Genomic DNA, 27739 nt, shown 5'->3' with positions numbered 1-27739 from the left:
GGCTTAAAGCTAGAAAACTATGCTAAACAGAAAAATGAAACCCAGTAAGAGCCATGCTGTACATTCTAGGGACAAGTACTCCTTCCTTTCCCTACACTCAGCCTCTCTCCACTCTTCTCCCTTCTTGACATTTGTTTTCAACAGACCATATGAACACAACAGTGCAGGATAACCGGGATTCAGAAAGCCTGGGCACAGGTCTCCCTTCTACTTCCCACCAGCCATGTGCTCCTGCCACCCAGGAAAACTCGCTGGGCCTCATAACCTAATCTGCTAACTCTCATCAGATGGGGTTCCATCAGTTGAACTCTGTCAGTTGAACTCTGAAATCCTGTCCGTTTCTAACCCTGATTCAGAGATTCCATGGAATCTCTAACCCAGATATTCATAACCACGATCCATACATGTATGTCTGGGAAGATGATAAGAGATCTTCAGGGGCTTCATGGGCCCCCAGAATTCTGTGTAAAGCCCTGTATGAGCTGATCACATCATCTTGGTCCACTGAGGGTTTGTCTTTTTTTGGGGGGGAGGGCGGTCGTCTGGTCTCTCTTCCTTTCTCAAGGTAATGATAGTTTATGGTCATCGTACTACGTAGTATTATATATATAAGATAGCCATTGTTTTGGAGATGAGCAACAGTGTGTTTTCCTTTTGGTAATCTTCAGGGTGGCTTTACAATTTTTTTGCTAATTCATCACCAATTGATCTTCTGAAGGGAGCTAGAAGACTAGCTAGAAGAGGAAGGCAGCACCTCCCAGAAGGAAAATAACTTCTCCAAGGTTCCCTCTGGAGGAGCAACAGCTGCCAGGGGTGGGGGTTGGATGGCCAGCTTCTCTTTTTCTGCTCGATCAGATGAATGCAGTTGCCCTTCTGTGTCCACCAGCCCTTGGTGTAGTAAGACTCCCGGCCTGGCCATCAGGATGGGAGCAGGCAGGCACGCTGGGGCCTCACTGTAAGTGGAACGCCAGAGCATGGTGTCCTGGTCGTCACCTTCAGCTCGGCAGTTCTGGAGACAGGCACCTCTAGCTGCGGGTCTGCTCCCCAAGTTTCTTCTTTTTTCCATTCTCCATCACCGGCCGACACCAGGCACCTGCTATGTGCCAGGTACTATGCCAGCCCCAGGGAAGCAATGTTGAACAAAACAGATCTGCCCCACCTGCGTGCAGAACACACTGCCGTGCATATAGCACACGTCCTGTGCTTGAGGAACGGAGACTAGTGTTATTAAAGGAAGGATTCGAATAACACTAAAAAAGTGAAACTCATGATATTGGTACTTACGAAATGTTAGTTACCTGGAGCTGTTTCTGCTATGACAGGTCGCTCCTAGACAGTTCGAGGAAATTCACGACAGAAACTCTTAAGGACTTCTCCTGGTAGCAATAATACTCTCCAAATGGGTGCATTACTGAATCCTTCTCTATAAAAGGGCCCCAAGAACAGTTTTATGAGGCCCCAGAATAAGTCCCAAAGCAGTCCTCGTGTTCCCTGATAGAAAACACATCACTGCTACAAGACTGGCGAACATGAGCCAGCATGGTGGAAATTTGGCAGGAAGAAAGCTCAGAAATTAGCACTTGGCCAGGCATTATGTAACTCCTATGAAAATTTCAGGCTAACGACAAGTGCATTTGCCAGAAGAGATGTTACTTGCTAGAGCTCTGACTACCACGCGTGGAGAGCCCGTGTTTAACGCCCACTCTCCCCACCCTGGGTCTGGACAGGGGCTGGCTCCAGCTCATTCCTTCAAGGTCACCCCATTCTGAAGGAGCTGAGATGTAACTGTGGGCTTTGCACCATGGGCCTGAGGCTGATTCACACAAGTACTCAGAGCAGACATATTCAGTTCAACGAACATTTATGGAGCACCTGCTGATTGCTACCTGCTTCCTGAGGCGCTGGCCATGGAAAGATGATTGAACGCTAGCTCTGCTCTTGAGAAGCTCACAGGAAGTGAAGTATCTAATGTGGTCAGGACAGTAGAAGAGGTAATGCCCATGGGGCTAGGGAGCCCAGAGATAAGGGTAGGAGGAGGCTTGCTCAAGATCACCCTGGGCTGCAAGAAGTTTCTTAGTGTCTGTGAGCATCTAGCAGCAAGGAGAGACTTTTGCGAAAGCACCTCCGATATTTAAGGTGCAAGAAAAGCTTACACGAAAGGCACCAAGGGAGATGGTCAGAGGTAGAAGGCAGAGAAAAGAAAAGGTGACCGGAAGTCTTGGAGTGACCAACAGCATCAGTACTCCAGAGTACTCTCCCTGCGGAGGCCTGGGGAGAGCGTGCGGGCTGTAGTGGCCGTTCCTGCTGACCTCGTGTCACAGAGTGCTGAGGGTAGAAGCCAGGCTCCGGCCACTGGAGAAGTCACTGAAAGTGAGGAAGGAGAGTCAGGGAGCAGAGGCCATGAGGAGTTCCCAACCAAGGCAACTTTCTTGAACACAAAGTCTCACGCCCCACCTCGGAGATCCTGGTTCCTTTGCTTTGGTGTGGGGCCGGGGAGTCCTTTCATCTGTAAGCCCCCCACTGAGCTAGCTGCGACCACTGGTGGTGACTATGCTTTCAGAAACCCGGGAAAGGAAGAAGACAGGGCGCCTCCATGAGGCGGAGATGCAGCGCCAAGGAAGAGGTTTCTTCAGGGGAGAGGAGCCGATGAGGGGCAAGTAAAATGTTTGTCGGTGGGTTTCAGGTGGGGATGGAGACCAGGAATCCGTGGTGGCCTCAGTCTCGGTTTCCTCCTGATTGTCTCGGGAGCTTCAAGTCAGGAGCAGAGACGGTGGACCGTGGGATGTTCCGAAGCTGGAGTTTTGTCAGGAAGGAAGGAGGATGTGAGGCAGGTCGCTAAGACTGTTACCAACCAAAGCGGCTCAGGTCAGAGACACTGGGCCCAGGCACGTGGCAAAGGACACGAGGGGCCTGATGGATTCGCTGGCGGGGGAACCTGGAGACCAGGTCTATCAGGAACGCCCCTGTGGGAAGTCCGCGGACAGACAGTGGGCACACTTTCCACTGGCAGCAAATCCCTGGGTGCCATCTTGATGTGAGTCTAGGATGGAAAAATTCTCTGCATGAAAATGCCTCGTGTGGGCCCAGCTGTGAAGTGTAAAATTGCCTTCTCACCTGAAAACAATGTGGAACTGGGTTTAGCACTTTATGCTTCAGATGACATGTAATATCCAGAAACAATACCCTCCCCCCATTGCCAGTCAAAGTAAAATCAGAAAATGCTCAGTGAGGAGAAAAAAAAAAAAGAAAGAAAAAAGAAAAAGAAAGAAAACAGCAGTAGAATAAAGCCACAAACCCAAAGCTTCGGCAGAGGGAAGGGGAAAAACTGCAGCAGAGACAAGCTTTGAGGTTGTGTGATCTATGAAAATTTATAGAAATGTTACCTCAAAAAAAAAAAAAAAAAATCCCAGGGTGCTTTACTTGCCAACCACTGGAATGAAGACAAATTCCCACCCAGGGTGTTACTTTTAATTATCATTCTCTTTATGTTGTTTCTTAAAATAATAACAGGCATTCTAGAGATGATATACCAAGATGGCTTAATTAGGTGTCAGATGAGTACCTGTGCCCACGAGCCCCATTACCGCCGGCTTCCTTATGCAAATTGACTGACTTCTGAACCTGACTAGATAAAGCCACAGACAGAATTGGAGCAGCTGGGCTGGAAGCACAGCTGGGCCGTCCCCATGGAGACCAGACTCCCGCGGCAAGGCGCTCTTCCCGCTGCCCCAGCATTCCTCCCCACCCCCACCCCCTTTTTTTTTACTGAGATGAATGCACGACACATCTGAGCCTGGGTCTACCTTAGATGAGCTCCACGTCAGTGCGTACACGGATCATCTGGGGAGCTTGTTAATGTGCAGATCCTGACTCTGGTCTGAGGGAGCAGGGCCTCTGGGTCTGGTTTCTAGAAAGCCCCAGGTGGTGGTCCTAGGCCACCCTTTCTCTAGCCACCTAAAAAGCTCTGAAAAGCTCTGTCCGGCCTCAAGTTTTTTTCTTTTTCCTTTTTTGGGCACCTGTCCCTCCCCCAACAACCCTGCTGTCCTCTTGCTGCCCCTGAGCTCCCCTCCCTCCTTCAACTCTTCATTCTCCCATTCCTGGGCCTCTCTATAGGCCATTATACAAAGAGCTGCTCTCCGCCAATGGCCTCCCTAAATAAGACAAGCTAACAATTTGATTTAATAAAGTGAGAGGAGGGAAATAACTGGATATCCCATTGTGTCCCTAAAGGGAACAACCTGCATCATTACTTTTATCATGTGGGCCAGTGGATCTACAGTCTTGGAAGGTCACAGGCGGGAAAGTGAATCCCAGACTGTAGGCTCCGTGGGCACTCAGGGTGGTCCCTGTCCAACCTGGGCCAGCACGTCAGAGAGGCCTTCCTGAAACTGAGCTGGGATCTGTCTAGAGCCAGCCCCATTTTGCCTACTTCTTGGCTCAAGGCCTTAGAAGATAGTTGTCCTGTTGCCCCCAAGTCATTTCTTCTTCCAGGAAGAGCTGTTCTTCCTCTGCTGTGAGTTGGCCATTCTGGTCACTGTCCTGTGATTCGGCTTCTGTATGTCTAGGCCTCTCCGTCTGGGATGCCTGCACTGCAAAGCGTTATCAAGAACTGTTACCACCTCGTTGCACTCTTGATGTGACTCCCGTGGAACTTACTGCCAACCACATCCTTAAAGTCATTTTCGCACAGGCTGTGGCTCACTACATCTCCCTAGTCAGCAATAACTGTGGTAATTAGACTCAACGTTTACGAGAAGCGGTATAACGTGATAGCTACGAATGCTGCTCTGGAGCCCGACTGCCTAGGTGTGAAGCACTTAGAAGAACCGCGTCATTGTTAGCTATCGCCATCATGATGGTCATCGTCCCCCCCATGCTAAGCACTTCGCCCATCGTAACTTCTAATCCCCATGGCAACTTCATGGGATAGGGGCTATGTTGTCCCAATTTTACAAGGAAGGAGATGGAACCTCCGAAGATTATTTTTCGTGCCCAGGGTTAGAGTTACAATGTCATGTGAGGCAGTGTCCTTTGCTTTTTGGTTTTTGGCTCTTTTGGACACACGTTCGGGACTGTATCTGTTGCCATTATTCACAAATTTCATCCTGTAGCCAGTGCTTTACCCCCACTTCGCAGTTTTTTGGATGCCTGGTTCTGTTATCCCAAGCGAATCTGCCTCCTAGCGTCATGCTGTCTGTCCTAGCTTGAGAAAAATACCTTCCCTATCTTCATCTCGATCATCCGCAGATCGGAGACCACGTGACAACTGCCTGCAGGTTCTGCTCACTGAAGCCCAGGTGCTCCATCTCCCAAAGCTCCCCGAAGGCTTTGCGACCCTTCAGAGAAGAGGGGGAAGCCTGGGGATGATTTGCATTTGAGCAGATCTGTATTTGGCTCCTGGTGAGCATGGCCATCTCGCCTTCCAGGACTCCATTCCATTCCAGAGTTCTTCCCAGGGCAGAGGGCAGCTCCTAAATTCAGCTTGTGAAGTTGACCCTCCAGGCAGGGCCAGTTGCAAAGACCGAATCGAATGCAGGTCTGCAGAACACACATACCAGGGAGGATGCTGACCACATCCTGCAGATAGTGAGACCCAGGAGGCTGGCTCTGCATTTCAAGGCTCCCTTCCTGCTGACTCCACAGGCCTTCATTGTCCCAGATAAACGATAGGAGGCCGAGCAGTCCTGGTGGTTGATATTTCCGTGTAGGGGGAGCGTGGGGCCCCAGTCTCTGGAAGAGAGACTGGGGTGTGCTTTGAAAAAAGTGTAGGTTTATTTGGAGCTATTTGCAAGAAAGGGGAGCACTGATGGAGATCAGAGGGGCTAGGTCTCCCACATAAAGCCATTTCTTGGTGCTACCACTGTGCCAGTTGACCAGAAAGACAGGACTGATCTCTTCCCTCTCCCCTCTACTGGTTCTATTCTCTGACCCCGGGCCATTAATGCAGTTTGGCTCTCTTCAGTTACCACCTTTCTTGGCCTCTGTGAACCATGACTGTGGTTCTTGGAGGAGAGCAGGAAGCCATGGGTCTACCATGAGCCTGGGCTCCCTAATTACGCCACTGTCGCTGGAGCCTGCCCAAGCTACTGTGAAGCGGCGGAACAAGCATGCAGGAAAATGTTTCTGCCCCAACACGTTCCCCGTTTGAAATCATCAAGCAAACGCCGAACACTATCTCTCTGTGTGGTCAGGCAGAAGGGCTGTCCCTCTCCTGCTGGAGCCGTGAGGGACTGAGCCCGGTGGATCCAGGAGGATTTGGGGAAGGCAGTCTTGGTTCTCACAGATCAACATCTGGCCCTAGCAGTGCCCCTGCTCTTGGGCACTGGGTGTCCCAGGATGCCATGAAAAGTGATGGGGACAGGTGAAGGCGCTTCTGCTGGAAATGGAAAATGCCTCTGACCTTAGCGAGTCCTTGGTATGACGTTGAATGCTTAAATGCTGATTTTGACACATCATCAGGAAAACAAAGTAGTTAAAGCATGGACTCAAACCCTGACTGCCTTGGTTTTAAATCCATCTCTGTGACATTGGAGCATTTATTTAGCTTCTGCAAACTTCATGTGTAAGGTAAAGGTAATCACTGGACCTGCCTGATTGGTCGTGAAGATTAAATGAGATATTACATGTAAGGTGCGTAAAACAGCTCCTGGCATTTCATAAGAGCTTTGTAAGGATTAACTACTATTGTTACCATGTTCATCACCATCACCACCATGTCTGAGTGTTGAGTACGTACCAGCCGCTGAGCTAAGCACATACACGCGTTAGCTCACTCAACTACCCTTTCAAAGAGGCGTGATGCTTCAGTTATGCCCCAGTCGAGGAAACGGACATCTGGAGAGGTGAATTAAGCTGCACCGAGCGAAGCAGGTGAGCAATTGGGGAAGTCAGGATTTGCAGCCAAGTCTCCCTAACTCCAGAGTCCATGCTGTCATCACCCCTGGCCACGTTCCGCACAAGCGGCTGTGTTACAGAGTACTTCCTGCCGCCGGGTAGGATGCAGGGCGCGTTACGTGCCTTACCCTGTTTAATGTTCATAATCCCATGAAGTAGAGACTCTTCCTACCCCCGGTTTACAGATGAGGAAAGCAGGGCTCAGAGAAGCGAAGCAGCCTCCACACATTTTTACAGCACAGCATTTACATCCAGGCTGCCTGCCTCTTAAACTCCATTCTAAGATCTATTGAGTTTGACTGTCAAGCAAGGGAGCAAAATGCTGCTCCTGGGAGGCTGATAACAGTCACTGGTGACCTCGACTCCTCACAGCCGCTGGCGCCCAGGGGGACACAGTTTGCCTGATCAGCCCCATTTTCTGAGCTGTCGTTAGGGGCAATTTCCACTGTCCAATGCTTCACTTTCCTGCAATTTCTGTAAGTTGTTGATTTGCTCAGATTAAGACAAGCTCCTGTGTGTTTCACATATTGTTGTACGTCCTGCAAGAATAGGGAGGAATCGTAGAGAGTCCAGAAGGAGGCCCCGATGTATTGTGCAAAGCCTTCGCCTCGTTTCTATAGGAGGAATCTGCCAGTAGACTCCCAGACTGCCTTTCTTGACCAAACACCCGAGATTCCGTGACTGCAACATTCCAGATGTGCATTTTCGTATCAGGTCATGAGAGGGCAACTTGCTTGGTGCTGAGTAGTAGTGGTCTAGGCGGAACACATTCACCGGCCTGGAAGTCAGGGATTCTTAACCAGTCATGGATGGCTGGTCTTCAGAGGTTCTGAGAACATTCTTTACATTTGTATGCATTTTTCTAGAGAGCGCCCATAACTTTTACAATATTCTCAAGGGAGTATATTTGAGGACTCAAAAACTACAGTTCTAGATTTAAAAATCACTAAAGAAGGAAGCTTCAAAAAACAAACCAAAAAACCCTGAATCCTTTTTTAATGAAAATGGCAATGCTCCCTGGAAGCAGAAATGTACCTTCCTTTTGCATCAATGATTTATGCTATAATGAATAACTGTACTCTTTGTTCTCTCTGTCTCTATTCTCTATTTCTGGAGTGTGTGTGTGTGTGTGTGTGTGTGTGTGTGTGTAACAGAAAGACAGAGCACTATGTGTCAGGTACTCCCTAGAGATAGGACTTCCTTCATATCATTCTCTCGGTTAAACCTCACAATATCTGTTTTAGGTAGACACCAATATTAGCTCTGTTTTATAAATAAAGAAACTGAATCTTATAGAGGCATAGAAACTTACCCAAGGTCAGTTAGTAAGTCTTTCTAAATCCTAAGATGTCTTACATAGATTTACATTGAAATATAGGATGAATCATAGAAAATAATTTTCAAATAATATACTCAATTTTTAAAATATTTCTTTTTTTATATATTTCTTTTTTTAAGGGAGAAAAAAAAATTGTTGGAAAAAATTTCTCCTTTCACCCAAATTTTTCTGGAAAGTCTATGCCAGATTTTCTTTTCTCTCTTTTTTTTCTCTTTTCCCAAAATATTTTTTAATTGTTATTATACATAAGACTTTGCTGAGGACTGTCCGGTGGGACTCTGATTTTATGGCTGCACTTGTGTTACTGGGTTGTGTGAAGATGAGAGAGAAAGGGGACCTGCCGGGAAGGGGCTAAAAATGAATGAATGTGGAGATACAGTGACTCTTGCAGTGACCATCTGTTCATCTTCTCATTGAGTCAGGCACTAGGGCCACCAGGCAGAGGAAGGAACTATTTCTGATGATGAGAAATTAAAAGCATTAAATTAAAATTCACCCCAGGTGAATTTTCTCAGTCAGACACGGAGATAGTGTTCATGCCCAGATGTTACAAAAAACCATTTCACTGGAGTCAGTGTTTGATCAGAAGTTCAAAGGACTAATTCACCTTCTACTCCATTTGTTAAGTCGTTTGCCCCCCAAATTAAGTCAGAGCTGGGAGTCTCTAGGATATGTGTGATACAAATGTATCTTGCCTGCACTCTACACAAAACTTCGCAGGGGACAGGAGTCCATTCCTATGCTGGTTCCGTCCTGCACCCTATCCACTGAGCCAGTCCCGACTTATCCTTCAAGAGAAGGCTCCTGTCACCATGTCTGGAAAGCCTTTCCTGACCCCACAGCTGCTTCTCTCTGCTGCACGAGAGCCCCCTGGATGCCACTCTCGCTGCCTTTGTCACACTCTCCTCTCAGCGTTAATTTATTTATCTGTCTCCTTCACTAGAGTCTAGGCTCTCTGAGGTCAGTTTCATGCCTGGTACATAAAAGCTACTCAAAAATGCCTGAACTAACTACTTGGTATTTGTTTTTTTCCCCACCCAAAAGTAATTTCGCATTCTTAAGGTAGAACCACTTCAAGATACTTCTGACTATGTAATAAAGGGAGGGTCAGAGTGCACTAACCTCCTGTCGAGACTAGTCAAATTTTCACCAAGAGGTGAAAACATCCGAAGGCAATATACTAGTTATCTATTGCTATATAATAAATTACTCCACACTTCAAGTATTATTTTCATTGTTCCTGTGGCCAGGAATTTAGACAGTGCATAGCTTGTGTCTGCATGTGATGTCTGGGGCTCATTTACTCACATGCTTGCTACTGGCTAGGAGCCTAGCTGAGGCTATCAGCCAGAACACCCCGCAGATGGCCTTTCAATGTGACTTGAGCTTCCTTACAAGATGGCGGCTGGCTTCCAAGGGCAAATATCCTGAAGAGCAGGGGCCCAGCCCAAACCACTCTGTATTTATAACTTGACCTCAGAAATCACATAGCATCATTTGTGCCGTATTCTATTGGTCGAGGTAGTTATAAGGGTCCTTCCCAGTTTACGGTAGGGAACAAAGATGCCACCTTTCAGTCAAGGAGTGTCCACATCACATTGTAAGTAGAGCCTGTGGAATGGGATACATACCGGTGTGGCCATCTTTGAAAAGTAAAATCTGCCACAAGCAGTCATGGGGAAAAGGCCGAAGTCTGTATAATAGAATTCATATAAGAACCCCTTAGTGAGGTAAGAGATATGAATGGAGGCAGATGGATTTCATGAAGGCAGTGAGTTTTTCCTTTGCTGCCAGAAGGCAGGTAATTATAATTGTCAGGAATGCAAATAGGAAAAGGAAGATTTAACACCTTGTGAGAGATCTGGAATGTTAGAGTCCTCTTTCCAATTAATAGGTCTACATCATCTTGCAAGGATGGGGCAGCTGTAGTTGCCAGAGTGACACATCTATTGAGGTCGTCTATAGACATCAGCTCATTCCTGGCTCACTGTCATTCCAACACCACTCTTGTCATAGTCCCTAATTATTGCATTATCCACATGGATGATACTTACCTCTCAGCTTCTTGACATCCTCCCTTCCAATGATCTTGTCCCCCAACCTTCTCAGTTACTCAAACCCATGGTCATTGGGTCATACCCTTGACTTCGTCATCACCTCTTACTGTAGCCATCTATAATGCCTTTTTAAGATGTCTGTTTCAGCCCCAATAATTCTTTGATGCCACACAAACCTACAGTCCCTTCATCCTACCATCCTTTCACTGCCCCTTGCCTGCTCACGAGCTCACTCCCCACCTATTTGAATCAGAAGTCCATCATTAGATTCACCCCTTTGCCTGTGCTCTCCACTCCCTCACCCCCCTTCTGTGTATTCTCCTAACAAACCCAACCCACCTACCCTCCACAGCTGCCCCCACACAGGGACTGGTGTCACTCTAAATTTATGACAGGAACCTCAGGTGAATCTGAGTGGGGCCAGCAGTCAGGCTTTCCCTGCCATGGGGACGTAGAAACGCCAGACTGGGCTGCTCACCTGCCCCCGAGCTGTAAGCCCGTACCTCCGGGTCAGAGCCCACCACCTGCCAGGCAGGATGGCACTGCTGCTCAGAGCTCAGTGCATGGCCAGCCAAACTTCGGAGCATGAAGAAAGCCCCTTCAGAAAACAGCTTCTCTTTGCCGACACCCTAGCTTTCTGGTGGCTTCAAAACCGAAGTCTGGTGATGTGACATCCTCTCTGGGGGCACCCTTTCCATCTCCGCCTCATTTTCTGTACACTCAGCGTTGCTGAGAGAGCTATTTTGACATCTTCTATTCTTAGCACCAAAGCACAAAGTCACATATGCAGATAGACCAAAATTAGAAGAACGGCACATTGATTTTCCAAATTCTTTGAAAAAGCAAGAACACTTGGAGGGTTGAGGGTGGAAGGGGTTGTAACCAAGCCACTCCAGGGTGAGGAGCCTGGAGACTTTAGCATTATGGAGATGTGTCACCTTGGGCAAGTCCCTGTAGCTGGGGACCTCCCAGTCTTATCATCCACAAAGTGAGGGGACTGGATGAGGTAATTCCTAAAGCCCTTTCTAGATCTTTCATTCTGACTTTGGCACAGGATGTAACAACATTCACAGTGGTCCCTGTTTTTGCTGCCTCTACTTCATTCATTCATTCATCAATTTTTCAATCAAGTAAAGGCTTGCTTCATGCTCATAGAGTACAAAGATAAAAAGGACACAACCGCTGCCCTCTAGGAGCTTGATATAATCCTATAATTATGCCTAATGTGATGAATGTCTTGAAGAAAGTATGTTCCAAGTATGATAGGAACAAAGAAGAAAAGGAGAGCAGTTCTAGCTGTGGAGGCTCCAGTCCTTCACAGAGGAAGCGGCATTGCAGAGTAAGTCTTCTCCAACAACTTCGCCAGGGTGTGGTGGAGGCAGGCACGGAGAGGACATTCCAGTAACGAGACAGGCCAAAGACCCAGTGAATCTGGGGGACAAATTCCAAATTCTCCATATGCCCCCTGATTAAGAACATGTGTCAGCCTGAGGCTGGAAAACGGAGATTGGAACCCTCTCTCTTTTTTTCTTACTTGGCAAAAATCTCATTTTGGAATTATCCCAAATTTCTCATTTTTAAGTCAGGGCTTCTCTGCCATTCTGAAGTCTTACCCCCTCTAGGCTCTCCTTTGTGGTACATATGTTATCCTGAAATTTGGCCTGTTTATTTATGCCACCCTCCTGAAACCATTTATCATTTATCAGATATTTCCATGTAATGTGTAAGGCAGCAAATAATAGCTTCATTTGACAAAGAGAAAAGTTAACGTATACATTGATTTGTAGATTGCTCAGTATCAGATAAACAGACCTGAAATATACCCTGGCTCCCTCGTTCATGAAAATGCCATGACTTTCTTCTTACCTTCAAGTCAAGAGAAATAAATAATCTTGACTGACTTGTGCAGAATTACATTGGGACTGTCATAAAGGTTAAATTTTGAGTCAAGCATGACTTTAAGGAACTAAGTATTGTGAGTACCATATAAAGTTAGGGAAGAAAGCATAACATAAATTAATACTCAGAATATGGGTTGGTAAGTGGCGCCTGGGTGGCTCAGTCGCTAAGCATCTGCCTTCAGCTCAGGTCATGATCCCAGGGTCCTGGGATCGAGCCCCACATTGTGCTCCCTGCTCAGTGGGAAGCCTCCTTCTTCCTCTCCCACTCCCCTTGCTTGTGTTCCCTCTCTCCCTGTCTCTCTCTCTACCAAATAAATAAAATCTTAAAAAAAAAAAAAAAAAAAAGAATGTGGGTTGGTAAGACTAAAATCTTCTTGAGCCCATGAAAACAGCTACTGCTTTTTCCCAGACTAATTGTTTCATAAGGAAACATTTTACCTTTTTAAAAATCAGTGTGGTCACCCAGACTTCACAAGACAGTAGCACCCAGGCGGGTCATTACCATCCAGGATTTGGCCTTTGGCCTGAGGGACCCAAAAACTTCAACTATTCATTCTCCCAGAACTAATCAGGGTTTAGAGGGCTGACTCTGAACTCGGAGGTGGATGTTTATGAAGCAAGCCCTTTATATTGTGTCTCTAGCACCATCTACTGGGAAACAAAAGTGCCTTTATTAGGATTCTTAACAGTTGAAAGCATCAGAAACCCCAAGTCAGGTAGCAAAGAGAAGGGAGAAAGGGTGAGAAAGGAAAAGCTTAGCAGATTCTAAGAAACAGAGGATTAAGTATATTATATTGAAGTTACTTATATATAGATGTAACCACTAAGACAGAATTATAAACTTTTGAAGTGATAAGACACACATACATAGACCATATAGTAAAAGCTTTTAAAATTAAGCAACAACAAAAATTCATAAACACAGAAAGCACACCACAAAATGTAATGACAGAACTAAGAATACTTAGAACATACATATGTCATTGTCATGCCATAAAATGCCTCTATTAAAGTCTCTCAGACTGAATCACAAAGCAAAATCCATCAGAATGCTGTGTACAACCAAGTCATACAGATGGGTTAAAAATATGAGATTTCAAAGCAAACCAAGCAAATGAAAGCCAAAGTGGCAGGAGTCTCAATCTTAATATCAGTAAAGGCTGATTTCAGGACAGGAAGCATTAAATTACATAAAGGAAGCACCTTGTAATGATAAAGGATGCAATTTAAAATGAGAGTTCACCATATCTGAGACCATAAAGAAAACCTCAAGGTCGTTTCACAAAATAGGAGTAATACAGCCAATACTGACCTAGAAATGTTTTAACTCTTAATAATTCTTGGATCAAAAGGGAATTCAAACCCCAAAACTAGAAACACCTAGTTATGTGTAAATAAGTAAATAATATGTCGTAATTATATATAATGGAAATATATACATAATACATGTTGGAATATATAATAAATGGAAATATGATGTTATAATTACATATAACGGAAATTCCTATATATGATATAAAGCCTATCGCTCAGAACATTGTAGCACTAAATACTCCTATTAATCCCCAAAAGTGAAAATAATTAGGCATCTAATGCAAGATATTTGAAAAATAACAAAATAAACCCAAGGGCTACTTCACTGGAGGGGATAAAGTAGATAAAGCATCAGCTAACCTATTCAGTGCACAAATTTAGAAATGAGCCCAGGCCAATAACCACAGACAGATGAAATCGAAAGGATCATCGGTTACTGTCTTCCTCGACTCTACACATAAATGAGAGTAATATAGATGGAATGCATATGTTTCCAGAAAAATATAAATTTGCAATTACGATGCCAGAAAAAAATTTTAAGTTGACAGATTATTAGAGAAAAAATAGAAATACGAGTGCATATCTGTCCAATGAAATACATAGGAGTAAATTTAGCAACAAGCTCCAAGACAAATTGAATAAAAAGATCAAGGTGGAAACAGGCTCTATGTTTGTGTGTGTGTACGTGGTGGGTCTGCACTTACACGTTTGGATATCGTCGTCTCTGGAAGGAAGCGTGAGGAAGAAGCAGCAGCGGTTGCTTCTGTTGAAGGAAATTGGATCTGTAGGGAAAAAAGATGAGAGAGACTGTTTTAATTATATACTATTTTGTACCTTTTACATTTGTTACCTTTTAAATTGGTTACATGTGGGCACCTGGGTGGCCCAGTCAGTTGAGCGTCTGCCTTTGGCTCAGGTCGTGATCCCAGGGTCCCAGGATCGAGCCCTCAATCGGGCTCCCTGCTCAGCGGGGAGTCTGCCTCTCCCTCTGACCCTTGCCCCTCTTGTGCTCTCTCTCAAATAAATAAAATCTTTTTAAAATAAATAAATAAATAGATTACATGAGGAAATATTACCCATTCAAAAATCCTTTTTCTTACAAGCAGAACCAAGGCAAAGGAAATAGATGGTTCTAAAGGATGTTTTCAAAAAGAATGTTACTTAATTTTTCCTAAAGCTGACTCTGGTAAGAGAAGGATTGTTCTGTGTGCTTCTCTAACTCCCTTGGTTGAACAGTGGACACTGGATGCTAGGATGGTATTGGCCAGGCCTCCGTGTCCCCCTTGGGTGCTTTGGACCCCAGGCGTCCTCGCAGCTCTGTGTGAATTCACAGACTCCAGTCCTCACATACCAGGAAGACCATGTTTCTGAAGAGTACCTCCGAGTTTAAGAAAAGGATGCCCTCTTTTGCCCAAAGATAGGAGATTTGTGTTTCCTCCTAGTATTTAAGAGCACACAGAAGCAGAACTAAATGTTTTGAACAGCTAAAGCTGGTTCTCCTTTTACTTGTTTAAATCTTTTAGTGGTAAGGGACAAGTTCCTGATTTTTCTTAGCCTCCTAAGGCTTCAGACCCACTTTGCATGCTACCTCTCTCTCTTCTAAAAATAGCAGAGAAACCAAGTTCCTACAACATCTTCATCTGACCACATGAAAGCCAAGAGTAGTTCTAACCCCCAAAGAGTATGTTATCTGACTGGCATTTGTATTCACCTTCAAATATGTGATACTATTCTAGGACAAAGGCGGCTTTTAAAGAAACTAAACTGGGCTTGCAGGTATGCAGTAAGTCACAGGAATAAAAGGCCCAGCGTAAGGAATGTAGTCGGGGGTATTGGGGTATTGTGATAGTGCCGGCTGGTGGCAGACGGCTGCCCTCAGGGCGAGCACAGCATCATGTAGAGAGAAGCTGAATCACTACGTTGCACACCTGAGACTAATGCAATATTGTGTGTTAACTATGCTCACATTTTTAAAAATTTTTAAATAAAGACAGAAACTAAACTGGATCACGGAGTAAGGCTCTGAAATAGAGTCCCTCTCCTCTTTCAAGAAAGCCTGGCCAGAGTACCTCAGCCCGCTGCCTTTTTATCTCCCTCTTCCCACCAGGAGAAGTTGCTCCAGTGCGAGCAACTGCCTTTGACCTGAGGAAGCCAGTCGAGCTTGGAAAACACCTGCAGGAGTTCCATATCAATGGCTTTGACCACAATTTCTGTCTGAAGGGATCTAAAGAGAAACGCTTTTGTGCACGGTAGGTCCTTTCCACTTCCTGTCTCTGTGGGGAAGAAGAGATTCCACGTCTTCTGTGAGGAGCCTTTTCTCTGGCCCTATCAGTAGCATTTACGATGCCGCAGGGACCAAATACCACATCCCCCGTCTTTTCAGAGCTCCTGTTCCACAGAGCAGCTCCTCGGAACTTCTCTCCCCTCCCCCCACTGGGCCACGAGCCCTGTGCTCCCACCTGGCATCCTGTCTCTCTCTGCTCCCTCGCTCCCCATCTGTGCCTGTTCTTTAAGGCCCCCTTTCTTAGAAGCCCTAATTCCTCCTGACTGAAGTCACCTCTGCTTTCCTTGAACTTCTGGAGCCCCTTGTACTCTGTTCATTTGTGATTCGTGCCCTGTCCACTTCCATGGAAAGTCAGAGGCCGCACTTCTCCTGAGCACCCACCACCAGCGGCCTTGTCTCATAGGCCTGTGTGTGCACTCTCCCTCTTCCGCACTGAATTCTGAGCTCCTTACGCCATCTCGTCTCTGAGAATCCCCACCTCTGCCCTAGTACCGAATACCGTGCTTGGCACCAGCAAAGAATGCCTGTAGAATAAATGGATTTGAAATACAGCAGAGAAAATGATTCAGACTCCAGTAGAAACTTCGAATGCCTTCTCTCCCTCAGAGCCCCAGTCCCTGTGTTCTTCCTGCCGGAGTCTGCTGTTCTCTAGCCTACTGCTCACATTTCTCTCTCTACTCTCCCCACCTCGAGGAGACTCTCCACTACTCAAATCCTGGCCCTCCTCTTCCCAGACATCCCTCCCTGAACCTCTTGACTGACGCTACGTTGTTGGGATGTTTGACCTCAGCAAGAGGGTAAGCCTGAGGCTCTATCCGTATCCCTTCAACACCAAGTATGGGACCGGCTAGGTACTCTCAGCTCTGTAGAGAACTGGTTTTTTGGTTTTTTTGTTTTAAAAAACGGAAACAGTAAATGTAGCAAAAACTGACAGTGCATCTGTTCTCAGGGGGGATCTGACTAAAAAGTGTAGCCTGCTGGAGCCCCAGGGAAGGGGGATGGTTTAATTTAGAAAAGCATCTCTTCTCTTTCAAAAGACATAGCTGGTGGCTTTGCCAGGCCAGGCAGAGAGCTCCCACTCTTTATGAGAGAGTCTCAGCCCCTCCAGGCCCTGAAAACTGCATCTCTTCAACCTAGCTGTACACACACACACACATACACACACACGGCTGTCCGGCTGGGGTGAGCCTTCCCCAGAGCAGCCAAGGTCAGAGTGAGAAGTCGTCATTGGAGGATCCTCAGACCCACCTGCTCGTGCCTCACCCCGGAGCCTGCGAGAATCTCCTGCCGTGCTCTTCCCATCTTTGTCTCGGGGTACCTGTCCCTGCTCTGTGGGGGGTCTGATGACGGTCTCAGAGGCTGCTTCCCAGCTTCTGCCTGTCCCTGCTGGCTTCTGCGCTGATGTGGTCTGCTTTACCCCCAGGGTCCGTCATGCTGGGAGCGGGCGGGTCCTGGAAGTGTACAGCACCCAGCCGGGGGTCCAGTTTTACACAGGCAACTTCCTGGATGGCACACTGAGGGGCAAGAAGGGAGCGGTCTATCCCAAGCACTCTGGTTTCTGCCTCGAGACCCAGAACTGGCCTGATGCCGTCAATCAGGTAAAGCTCCAGCCCGGCTTCTCAAGTGGTGTTGTGTGCAAGGTCACACTGGATGACAGAGGTCCTGACACTCGGGTCTTTGTGATTCAAAAGTCCATGGGGGTTCTCTTCTCCCAGTCATGATAAGGAAACCTTTAGCCACGTTACTAACATAGCACTTACGTGTTTTTTAAATCTCCGTTGTGTCTCGGAAGCCTTTATTCAGTTTAATGTTGCTCCTTGTCAATACCGGCTCATCTTCTGCAACCACGCTTTCCTTTGGGGGAGGGGCCGAGGGGAAGGGAGAAAGAATCCTAAGCGGCTCCACACCCAGCACGGAGCCCACACAGGGCTCGGTCTCACGACCCCAGGATCATGACCTGAGCCGAAATCGAGAGTCAAACAGCTAATTGACTAAGCTGCCCAGGCACCCCCTGCAACCACACTTTTAAAATGATCCCACCTTCTCTTCCTGTTTGCTTACTGGTGGCTTCTTTTTCTAGCTGCTGCCTGGAGGAGCACTCAAGGCACCAGCTCGTAAAACCAGAACGTAAAATGATACCTGGCCTCCCTCATTGGGAGAGTCCTGCTGTGACGACGTGCTCAGTGACGTGGCTAGCTCACTGCAAACCAATAGGGGCGCAGCCGGCTGTAGAAACCAGTCCACAGCCAACCTGAATGGTGAAGGGTGCAGCCGGGCTGGCAAGTGTCACCTGTCCTGTTTTTTCCTTCACAGCCCCACTTCCCCCCTGTGCTGCTGAGACCCGGGGAAGAGTATGACCACACCACTTGGTTCAAGTTTTCTGTGGCTTAAGGAAGTGTGAAGACGTGACCTCTTCCAGGGCCAGGCTGGGAGCCCCTTCAGCAGCCTGTCTCCTGCCCAGGGAGGAGACGAAGACTTAGAGGCTTTAAAAGTGATCCTGTGAATTAAAACCATGTAAAGGGTAGCTTCATAGTAACGAGTCTGAGTACTGATTTCCTTTCCCGGTGACTGGCTCCAGGTCGGTTCTAATGAGCAGCTCTCTCCTCGGTGTAGGTAAGGGGATCCACCCACTAGTGTCATCACCTAAGCCCTGAGCCTAGCCCGGAAGTGGTGCCCAACCCCTTGTACTGTGTTGGCTCCATCTCTCCACCCTGCTTTCTTCTCTACTTTTTACCCTTCCTTCCTTTGATCCTACTTTCCTTTGTCCTCCTCCTCTGCTGTCTCAAACCACTTTGGAGTTTTCAGTGGCGTTATTAGCTCACGGACCGTGCTGGCAGATGGACCTGTCTGCCTCGGAAAGGCAGGAGATGACTGAGGGAGGGAGGTGGGGCTTAGGGAGGGTAAATGATGCCCGTAAAAGCACATGGCTGGGACCAATTTTAGCCAGGACTGGATGTCAGGTCATGCACATTCAGGTCCCCTTCTTTGCTTCCATTTCAGTCTGCCAGGGCATTCCCGGGGTCACTGATGGGCAAATGTGGGGTCTGACCTTCCTCTCTCTGGGCCAGCCTTTCTTCCCAGATTCACATTTATAAGCGTGAGTCTGAGTTTGAGTTTAGCTGTCTTAAAGATGTCACTTAAAGGGCCAGGTCAAAATATCCAGAAAGAATCTGTAAATTTGATTCTCTGTCTTTGTGGTTGAGAAAGTCCTGGCCCAGCCAAGGCCTGGGAAGCAAGCAAACCACTGGAGACCAGAGCTGTGTTAGTGTGGAGACGGGGCCTCACCTGAGCACTGCACGTTGCACCTGCAGCAAGATGTCATGTTATGTAGATGAGGCCGGGGCTCCCCCCTTTCCTGAACAACTGAATTACCAGTTATGGGTTTGGGTTGGTGGTTGGTTTAGGTTTTTAAAGAAATGTATCTTATACTTTTGTATACTGGCAACCAGTTGAAATAAAACCAAAAGCTGCACCTTTGGAAGACTCCCAGTCTCTGGGAGTCTCATTTTTAAATCTGTCAGACACGGACCTTTAGGAAATTGACCCAGTATGTGATGTGTTCTGGGGTCCACGGTGCTCTCCAGTAGAAGAGCCAGCATCTTCCTAGGAGAAAGCCACCTAACTGGCAGCCTACTGAGCTTCCCACACTCCCTCTTTCTTAGCAACGATAAACCAAAAATAGTGTTCATTTTTTAATTCATTTCATCATGGATTTTCTGGATACCTATTGTGTCCACAGTTCTCTGCTGAGTCTTTTCAGGATTTCAGGAAGTAATGTCTGAGATGTAGTGTATTCCTTCAGGGACAGCAGTCTCTGTGGGGAAGACAAGACTAATAGTGACAATAAGATGACGTAGAATTGCACGCGACAGACCAAACCCTGAGCACTAACTTGCTACTGGCGTTCACTACATGGGCAAACAATCTAATTTCATTTGGCCTCCATTTTTCTCACCTGTAAGGCAGTTACCGTCTTGCCAGGATTCTCCTCCTTAAATGGCTCCTCTTCATTTTGATTGCCAAAAGTATGACTGAAGAAATTATTTCATCTGACCCTTACAACCTGTAATGAGGTAGCAAAAGCCCCATTAAAAACAAGAGGTCGGGGCACCTGGGTGGCTCAGTTGGTTAAGCGTCTGCCTTCTGCTAGGGTCATGATCCCAGGGGCCTGGGATCAGCTCTGCATCCGGCTCCCTGCTCGGCGGGGAGCCTGCTTCTCCCTCTCCCTCTATTGCTCCCCCTGCTTGTGCTCTCTCTGTCAAATAAATTTTAAAAAACCAAGAGGTCACTAGCTGGAAAAAATAACAGTCCAGGAAGTGGCAGATCTAGAACATAAGCCCTTTAATAAGAAACCCAATGTAAAAAAAAAAAAAAAAAAAAAAAGGCAGCCCAATGTATGTTCTAGTGGCACTACACTCCAAAAGAAGTCCCCGGTTTTTCCTTTCAGAGGGCAAAATCTAACATTCATAACATACCGTATTGGTAAGTAGAGAATTTTTACTCCATCACCATCTAGAAACGTAGATTAATACAACTTTTTTGGAGAGAAATTTGGCAGAATCTATTCAATATTGGCAAACTTGCAAAACTCATGATCTAGCAATTCTACTTTTAGAAATCTTTTCCATGGGAATACTTACACAAATCTAAAGACAACATTCAGATAATGATGTTCGTTGCAATCTAATTGGCAATAATGAAAAACTGAAAACTACCTAACACCCATCAATACAGAATGGATAAATAATCCATATAATGGAAAATTATTAAAAGACCATTAAAAGAGATGAGATCAAATTACACACTATCCTCCTTTTGTAAAATAAAACAAATTTACATATATTTGTAAAGTCTAGAAGGGCTAATTAAGTTATTAATAATTGTGTTCTCTGGCAAATAGAATTTGGAGGGGAGTTAAGGAGTTTCACTTTTTATTTCATTGATATTCTTTGAATTGCCAAAGACAAGCATCTTCCTTTTGCAATTAAAAATTCAAGTCTGCAAAATGAGGGAGGGAAGACACATTAAAAAAAAATATTTCAAACTTACGGAAAAGTTGCAACAACAGTACAAAAATTTCCATACACCCCTGACTCAGAGATCCCATTCAGATTTTATCACCTGTCTCAATGTCCCTCCTGGCAAAAGGGTTCAAACCAGGAGCACAAATAGTACTTAAGTTTCTTCAGTTTCCTTCAATCCAGCACAATTCCTCCAGTCTCCCTTGACTTGACCTTTATGACCTTCATATTTTTGAGGATTGCAGGAAAGTTATTTTATACAATGTGCCTCCATTGGGATTTGTGTGCTGTTTCTTCCTGATCAGATTGGTGTCCTACATCTTTCGCAGGAGTATCACTGGAATAATGCCGTTCTTACTTCAGGTAATGCCAAGTTCCGGGTGTGGCCTCTCACCGATGAGGTTAACTTTGTTCACCTGGGGAAGGCTGCCAGGTTTCTTCACTCTAAAGCTACCAATATATACTTTAATCAAGGGGCCTCAGAGATGAAATATTAAGTGGATTGCAACCTAGCTACTAGTTTAATTAATTTTCTGTGCAGGGTTGTAATATTCTAGGTGCCAGAAATCATTTAGGAAACCCTAGAGAAGAAAGAAAAAGAATATTTTCTTATTCTCAAGGAAATATAACAACTACAAATTAGTTCCCAGTTTAGTGGCTTCTAGGTTTGAGGTTACATTTATTACCCAAGTACATTTGACCCTTGAGGAACACAGAGGTTCAGGGCATCAACCCCCATGCAGTCAAAAATCCACGTATAACTTTTGACTCCCCCAAAACTTAACTACTAATAGCCTGTTGTTGACCGAAAGCCTTACCAATAACAAACAGTTGATTAACATATTTTGCATGTTACATGTATTACTGTATTCTTACAATAAAATAAGCTAGAGAAAAGAAAATGTTATTAAGAGGATCAAAAGAGAAAATATATTTACAGACTGTAAAAAACCCACATGTATGTGGACCTGTGCAGTTCAAACCAATGTTGTTCAAAGGTCGACTGTACTTTGTTTTCCTCTGTTCTCTAAAGAATTGTCTTTAAAAATAAATAAAACAGAGGGGCGCCTGGGTGGCTCGGTGATTAAGCGTCTGCCTTCGGCTCAGGGTGTGATCCCAGAGTCCTGGGATCAAGCCCTGCATCGGGCTCCTCCGTTGGGAGCCTGCTTCTTCCTCTCCCACTCCCCCTGCTTGTGTTCCCTCTCTCGCTGGCTGTCTCTCTCTGTTAAATGAATATAAATAAATAAATAAATAAATAAATAAATAAATAAATAAATAAATAAAATAGGGGCGCCTGGGTGGCTCAGTCGATTAAATGTCTGCTTTCGGCTCAGGTCGTGATCCCAGAGTCCTGGGATCGAGTCCCACATCGGGCTTCCTGCTCAGCGGACAGCCTGCTTCTGTCTCTTCCTCTGCTGCTCCTCCTGCTTGTAAACTCTTTCCCTCTCTCTCTGTCAAATAAATAAGAAAAATCTTTAAAAATAGATAAAATAATTACAAAGAAAAAATAAAGTAACATCTTCCACTCATTAAAAAATTATAAAAAAATTAAAAATAAATAGGGCGCCTGGGTGCCTCAGCCAGTTAGGCATCTGACTCTTGATTTCAGCTCAGATCATGATCTCAGCGTCGTGGGACTGAGCCCCACACATCAGGCTTCTCGCTTAGCACAGAGTCTGCTTATCCCTTTCCTGCTCCTCCCCCAATGTGCTCTCTCTCTCTAATAAATAAGTAAATAAATAAATCTTAAACAAAAACAAACAACAAATAAAAAGAGTTACTTAGCCCCAGTAAGGACATGCGCCTTTAGGGCAGTTGGAGGAAGATACTGGTAATTGCAGTTATGAAAGACAATAAAAAGGCTATGTCGAGCAACAAATCTGATGAGAGTAATTTTAGAGAAATTGATCTTTTGTGGTAGCAACCAATCTATCCCTTTTTATAAAATACACACATAAAAAAGAACTTTGATTTGCCTGAGAAAAGACCTTCCATATACTTATGAGACATGGAGAGTGTGACATGTGAGCTTAAGTGTGGCATTTTATGACGAACTCACTGAAGGTGTCAGCAAGAAACAAAACTTTACAGGCTAATAACAGGACAATTTTAGTTCATGTGAGATGGTGAAGACAAACATGGTATTCGATATGAAAAACACCACACAACCACAGATTAAAGACTTGTTGAAAATGCAAATATCCACTAAATGCAACACAAACTACCCCATTCCCACAAAAATAAGTCTCCAGGCCTCCAGGAGTCCATGCCTTCTTTACCATACACCACCTACCCACAACCAGACTAGTGCTATTATTCTGAGTTCTGACCCTTCACAGGTGAGCCTATCACTGACTTTAGTTCAGTGATCTATGGATTCCTGTTTCAAATTCTTAGAATATAAATTCTTATCATTAGCTGTGGGATCTTCATTTTTCCAATTCCCAAATGTTTTGCCTAACAAGGTAAGATGTAATACTAAACAACTGCTCAAACGTTGCTGGAAAGACTAAACTAAGATGGCATACTGTGGACGTTGAACCGTTGCGACCTGTTAGGTAACCTATGACCGTCCAATCTCAAAGGACCAAAGGAAGTTAATGCCGATGAATACAGTTTGTAAAAAGTAGAACGTGAAAAAATACAGAACTACCAGCAGAAGACAGAAGGGAAACACAGCACATACCTTCTGTTCCCAGCCAGTTCCCGTTATCAGTCATAACCATTTTAAACAACTGGATCGGGGGCGCCTGGGTGGCACAGCGGTTAAAGCGCCTGCCTTCGGCTCAGGGCGTGATCCCGGCGTTCTGGGATCGAGCCCCACATCAGGCTCCTCTGCTATGAGCCTGCTTCTTCCTCTCCCACTCCCCTTGCTTGTGTTCCCTCTCTCGCTGGCTGTCTCTATCTCTGTCAAATAAATAAATAAAATCTTTAAAAAAAAAAAAAAAAAAAAAAAAACAACTGGATCACCAGTTTGCAGTGGGCTATTTAGACAGTTTTGGCAGGAGTGCAATCCTTTTCCGATGGAGGCATTTATCTTTTTCAAGTTTCAACTTATCCTCCAATGACTCAAATCATAATTCAAGCCTCAGATGCTTTGGGTAGCACTTTCCAAGTAAGGAGGTCAGCAAATCCTCTCTCCTCAAAAAAGCAACTATAGAACGCTGAAAAAAAAAAAAATTGACAAAACAACTTTGCTGCTCTGGAAAACTGGCCAAAAGCATACAGCAATCTGCGATGTTTATGTTTGGAGAGCTGTGGACTTTGTACAGGAACAGTGGGAGACTGTGGGATTCTTGCCTGAAGCCGCTCCCACTCCCATCCTCCCCCAGCCCAGTCACTGTGGAGGTTCTGCGAGGGCAAAACAGAACATGTGGACCAGCAGGTTGCTGTGGTTGAAGGGGGTGTTCACTCAATTTGGAGCAGTAGGTGATACCAATACCCAACAGCTTTATCAATAGAAGTAATGATCTCATTGGTATGCAAGCAGGGACAGCTGATGGCTCTACTAGCCTGATGCTGCAATCTGGTTGGAAAATGCAGATTTCTGGATGATTGGAGCCTGCACACATGCATCGCAGAGACCAGACAGGGTCCAAGCTGTACACTCCTGGCCAACTCTGAGGCTGCATGCATGTGCACAGGAAATTAAAAGGGGTTCAGCAAAAAGTAAAAGGCAGGGCAGAACTGAAAACAGCCCAAACACTGAATTCACTCCCCAACTAAAACAGATAGAGGGCAGAGGGCAGAAATCTGACTGGTTGGGGTGTCTGAGCACAACCTCTGTCTAGAGATTGGCTAACCACTTAGCTACACAGACACAGGGCAACCCCCTAGAAAACTAAGCTTAAAAATAAACACAAGAATGTTTTTCTAAAATAACCAAAAAGTTGAATAGAGACAGATTATAAAAAACAACCAAGTGAAAATTGTAGGGTTGAAATTTACAATAATAAATGAAAAGTTCACTAGAGAAGCTAAGAAACAGATCTGAGAGGACAGGAGAAAAAATAAGTGAACTTGAAGATAAATCAATAGAAATTATGAATCTGAAAAACAGAAAAGAAATTGAAGAAAACAGAACTGGGACCCCTGGGTGGCTCAGTCGGTTAAGCAACTGCCTTTGGCTCAGGTCATGATTCTCAGGGTCCTGGAATCGAGTCCCGCATTGGGCTCCCTGCTGAGCAGGGAGCTTCTCCCTCTCCCTCTGCCTGCCGCTCCCCCTGCTTGTGCAGCACTCTCTCTCAAATAAGTAAATAAAATCTTAGAAAAAAAAAAAAGGAAAACAGAACCTCGGAGACCTGCAGGACATGAAGCACATCAACACATATGTGTGAGAGTCCAAAAAGGAGAGGACGCTTTCTGCCTCCACTGCCGCCATGGCACCTGTGAAAAAGCTTATGGAGAGGGGGCAAAAAAAAGAACCCTTGACTGCACCCCCTCTGTAGAGGATGGAATCATGGATGCTACCAATTTTGAGCAGTTTCTTCAAGAGAGAATCAAAGTGAATGGAAAAGCTGGGAATCTCAGTGGAAGGGTTGTAACCACTGAAAGGAGGAGCAAGATTACTATAACTTCTGAGGTGCCTTTTTCCAAAAGCTATTTGAAATATCTCACCAAGAATATGTGAAGAATAATAATCTATGTGATTGGTTACACACAGTTGCTAACAGCAGAGAGAGTTACAAATTGCATTACTTCCAGATTTACCAGGATGAGGAAGGGGAGGATTAAAACTCATTTATCTGGAATATTCTGTATGAGTTCTTGAATAAAACTTGAGAACCAAAACACAAAACAAAAAAAACCAAAAAAGGAAACAGTCTGAAAAATATTTCAAAAAATGACAAAAACCCTCAAATTTGACAAAAAACCATTAATCGATACAACCAAGAAGCTCTATTAACACTCCGAGAGGATAAATACAAAAAGATCCCCACCTAGATACATAAACTGTTGAATGCCAAAAAACAAAGAGAAAAATTGAAAGCAAGAGAAAAATGACTCATTACTACGGGGGACCACCAATACCATTACATCTGACTTCTCATCTGAAACAGCTGAGTCCAGGAGACAGCAGAATGACATAGTCAAAGTGCTTAACCCAAAACTACCATTCAAAAACAAAGATGGGGGCGCCTGGGTGGCGCAGTCGTTAAAGCGTCTGCCTTCGGCTCAGGGCGTGATCCCGGCCTACCAGGATTGAGCCCCGCATCGGGCTCCTCCGCTGTGAGCCTGCTTCTTCCTCTCCCACTCCCCCTGCTGTGTTCCCTCTCTCACTGGCTGTCTCTCTGTCACATAAATAAATAAAATCTTAAAAAAAAAGATGAAATGAAAACATTCCCAGATAAAGCATGAGAAAATTCATTGCTAGCAGACGTGCCTTACCAGAAATACTAGAGGAAGTCCTTCATGCTAAAAGGAAATTAAGATGGCAACATAAATCCTTGGAAAGAATGAAGAATATCAGATATGGTAAATATATATATATATGGTTAACAAAAAGGGTCTGTGTATTTTCTTATCTCTTCTTTAAAAGACATAAGACTGTATAAAGCAAAAATTATGACACTATATCAGAGTTTATAATACATACAGCACACGGGAGGGAAATCCAGGAAAAGGAAATACATTGGAACAAAATTTCTGTATTTTTGTGATGGGTAGTAAGGAGGGCACGTATTGCATGGTGCACTGGGTGTTATACACAACTAATGAATCATTGAGCCTTACATCGGAAACTGGGGATGTACTGTATAGTGACTAACATAATAAAAAATCATTAAAAAAAAAAATTTCTGTATTTTACCAGAATATTAATCTGAAGTAGATTGTGATAAATGAAGATGTAACAACTAAGGAAATAACTCACGAATATAGTAAAAAATAAAATCAAGAGAAATTAAAATGATACACTAAAAACACATTCAATACAAAAGAAGGCGGTTACAAGAGGAAGAGAGGAAAAAGACAGAAAACATACAGAAAACAAAATGGGAAATACAAAAAAAATGGCAATTGTAAATCCAATCATATCAATAATTGTACTAACTGCAGATGGCTTAAATACCCCAAAAGGCAGAGTTTTGTCAGACTGAATTTAAAAAGCAAGATATAGCAACTAACTATATGCACCAATAGGCTGAAAGTAAGTGGATGGAAAAGATATGCCATATGAAACAGTCATCAGTAGAGAGCTGGGGATGGGGGGCACCTGCGTGGCTCGGTTGGTTGGGCATCTGCCTTCAGCTCAGGTCATGGTCCTGGTGTCCTGGGATCAAGCCCCGCATCAGGCTCCCCGCTCACCGGGGAGTCTGCTTCTCCCTCTCCCTCTGCTTGTGCTGTGTCAAATAAATAAAATCTTAAAAAAAAAAAAAAGAGCTGGAGTGGTTATATTACTATCAGACAAAATAGACTTTAAGATATGAAATATTCAAAAAAATAATAAAACAAATATTTGTAGAGACAAAGATATTTTATAATAAAAGCATCGTCACATCAAGAAGATACGACAATTATAAATGTATGCATGTAGTTAGAAGAGCCACAATTGTGACCAGAGGCCATGCCTGGAGTTGTCTTAGTGTTGGGTAAAACCAATAGTTCTAGTAAACACTGCTTCAAATTTCCTGAACAGAACATTAGCTTTCTTTTAGATGAATATTTCTCTGAGCACAGTGACCTCTGCTGGTATTTATATAAACTAAAATGTAGTTTCTACCATTTTCATAAAAAGGTCTCATTCCAGCATAAGGTCATTTGCTCAGAGAAACATAAAGGATACATATTAGAACCTTCCTTTGAATCACGAGTATTGCAAACTATTATAATAGCAGTTAAGTCAGGCCAATCTGTCCCGTAACTAGTGAACTTGGAGTGGGCTATCACTAGCCCCAATAGCAATAGTTTCCTATTCTGGTTATATATTA

General features: G+C 44.8%; 1 protein-coding gene across 2 annotated transcripts in view; it reads left to right on the top strand.

Moving 5' to 3' along the window:
• The window catches only part of GALM (galactose mutarotase), a 104145-nt gene extending 85820 nt beyond the window's left edge, over positions 1-18325 (top strand). For both annotated transcript variants that reach the window (XM_057309224.1, XM_026479245.4), the window contains exons 5-7: positions 15613-15754; positions 17213-17387; positions 18103-18325. In XM_057309224.1, coding sequence (XP_057165207.1) covers positions 15613-15754; positions 17213-17387; positions 18103-18180 — 395 coding nt within the window. In that variant the 3' untranslated portion in view covers positions 18181-18325. The remainder of the gene's footprint in view (positions 1-15612; positions 15755-17212; positions 17388-18102) is intronic.
• Positions 18326-27739: the final 9414 nt, after the last annotated feature.

Source organism: Ursus arctos, unplaced genomic scaffold (genome assembly GCF_023065955.2).
Source record: "Ursus arctos isolate Adak ecotype North America unplaced genomic scaffold, UrsArc2.0 scaffold_8, whole genome shotgun sequence".
Classification (NCBI taxonomy): Eukaryota; Metazoa; Chordata; class Mammalia; order Carnivora; family Ursidae; genus Ursus; species Ursus arctos.
The sequence above is the reverse complement of the archived record's forward strand: the minus strand, read 5'-3'. Positions and strand labels throughout refer to the sequence as shown.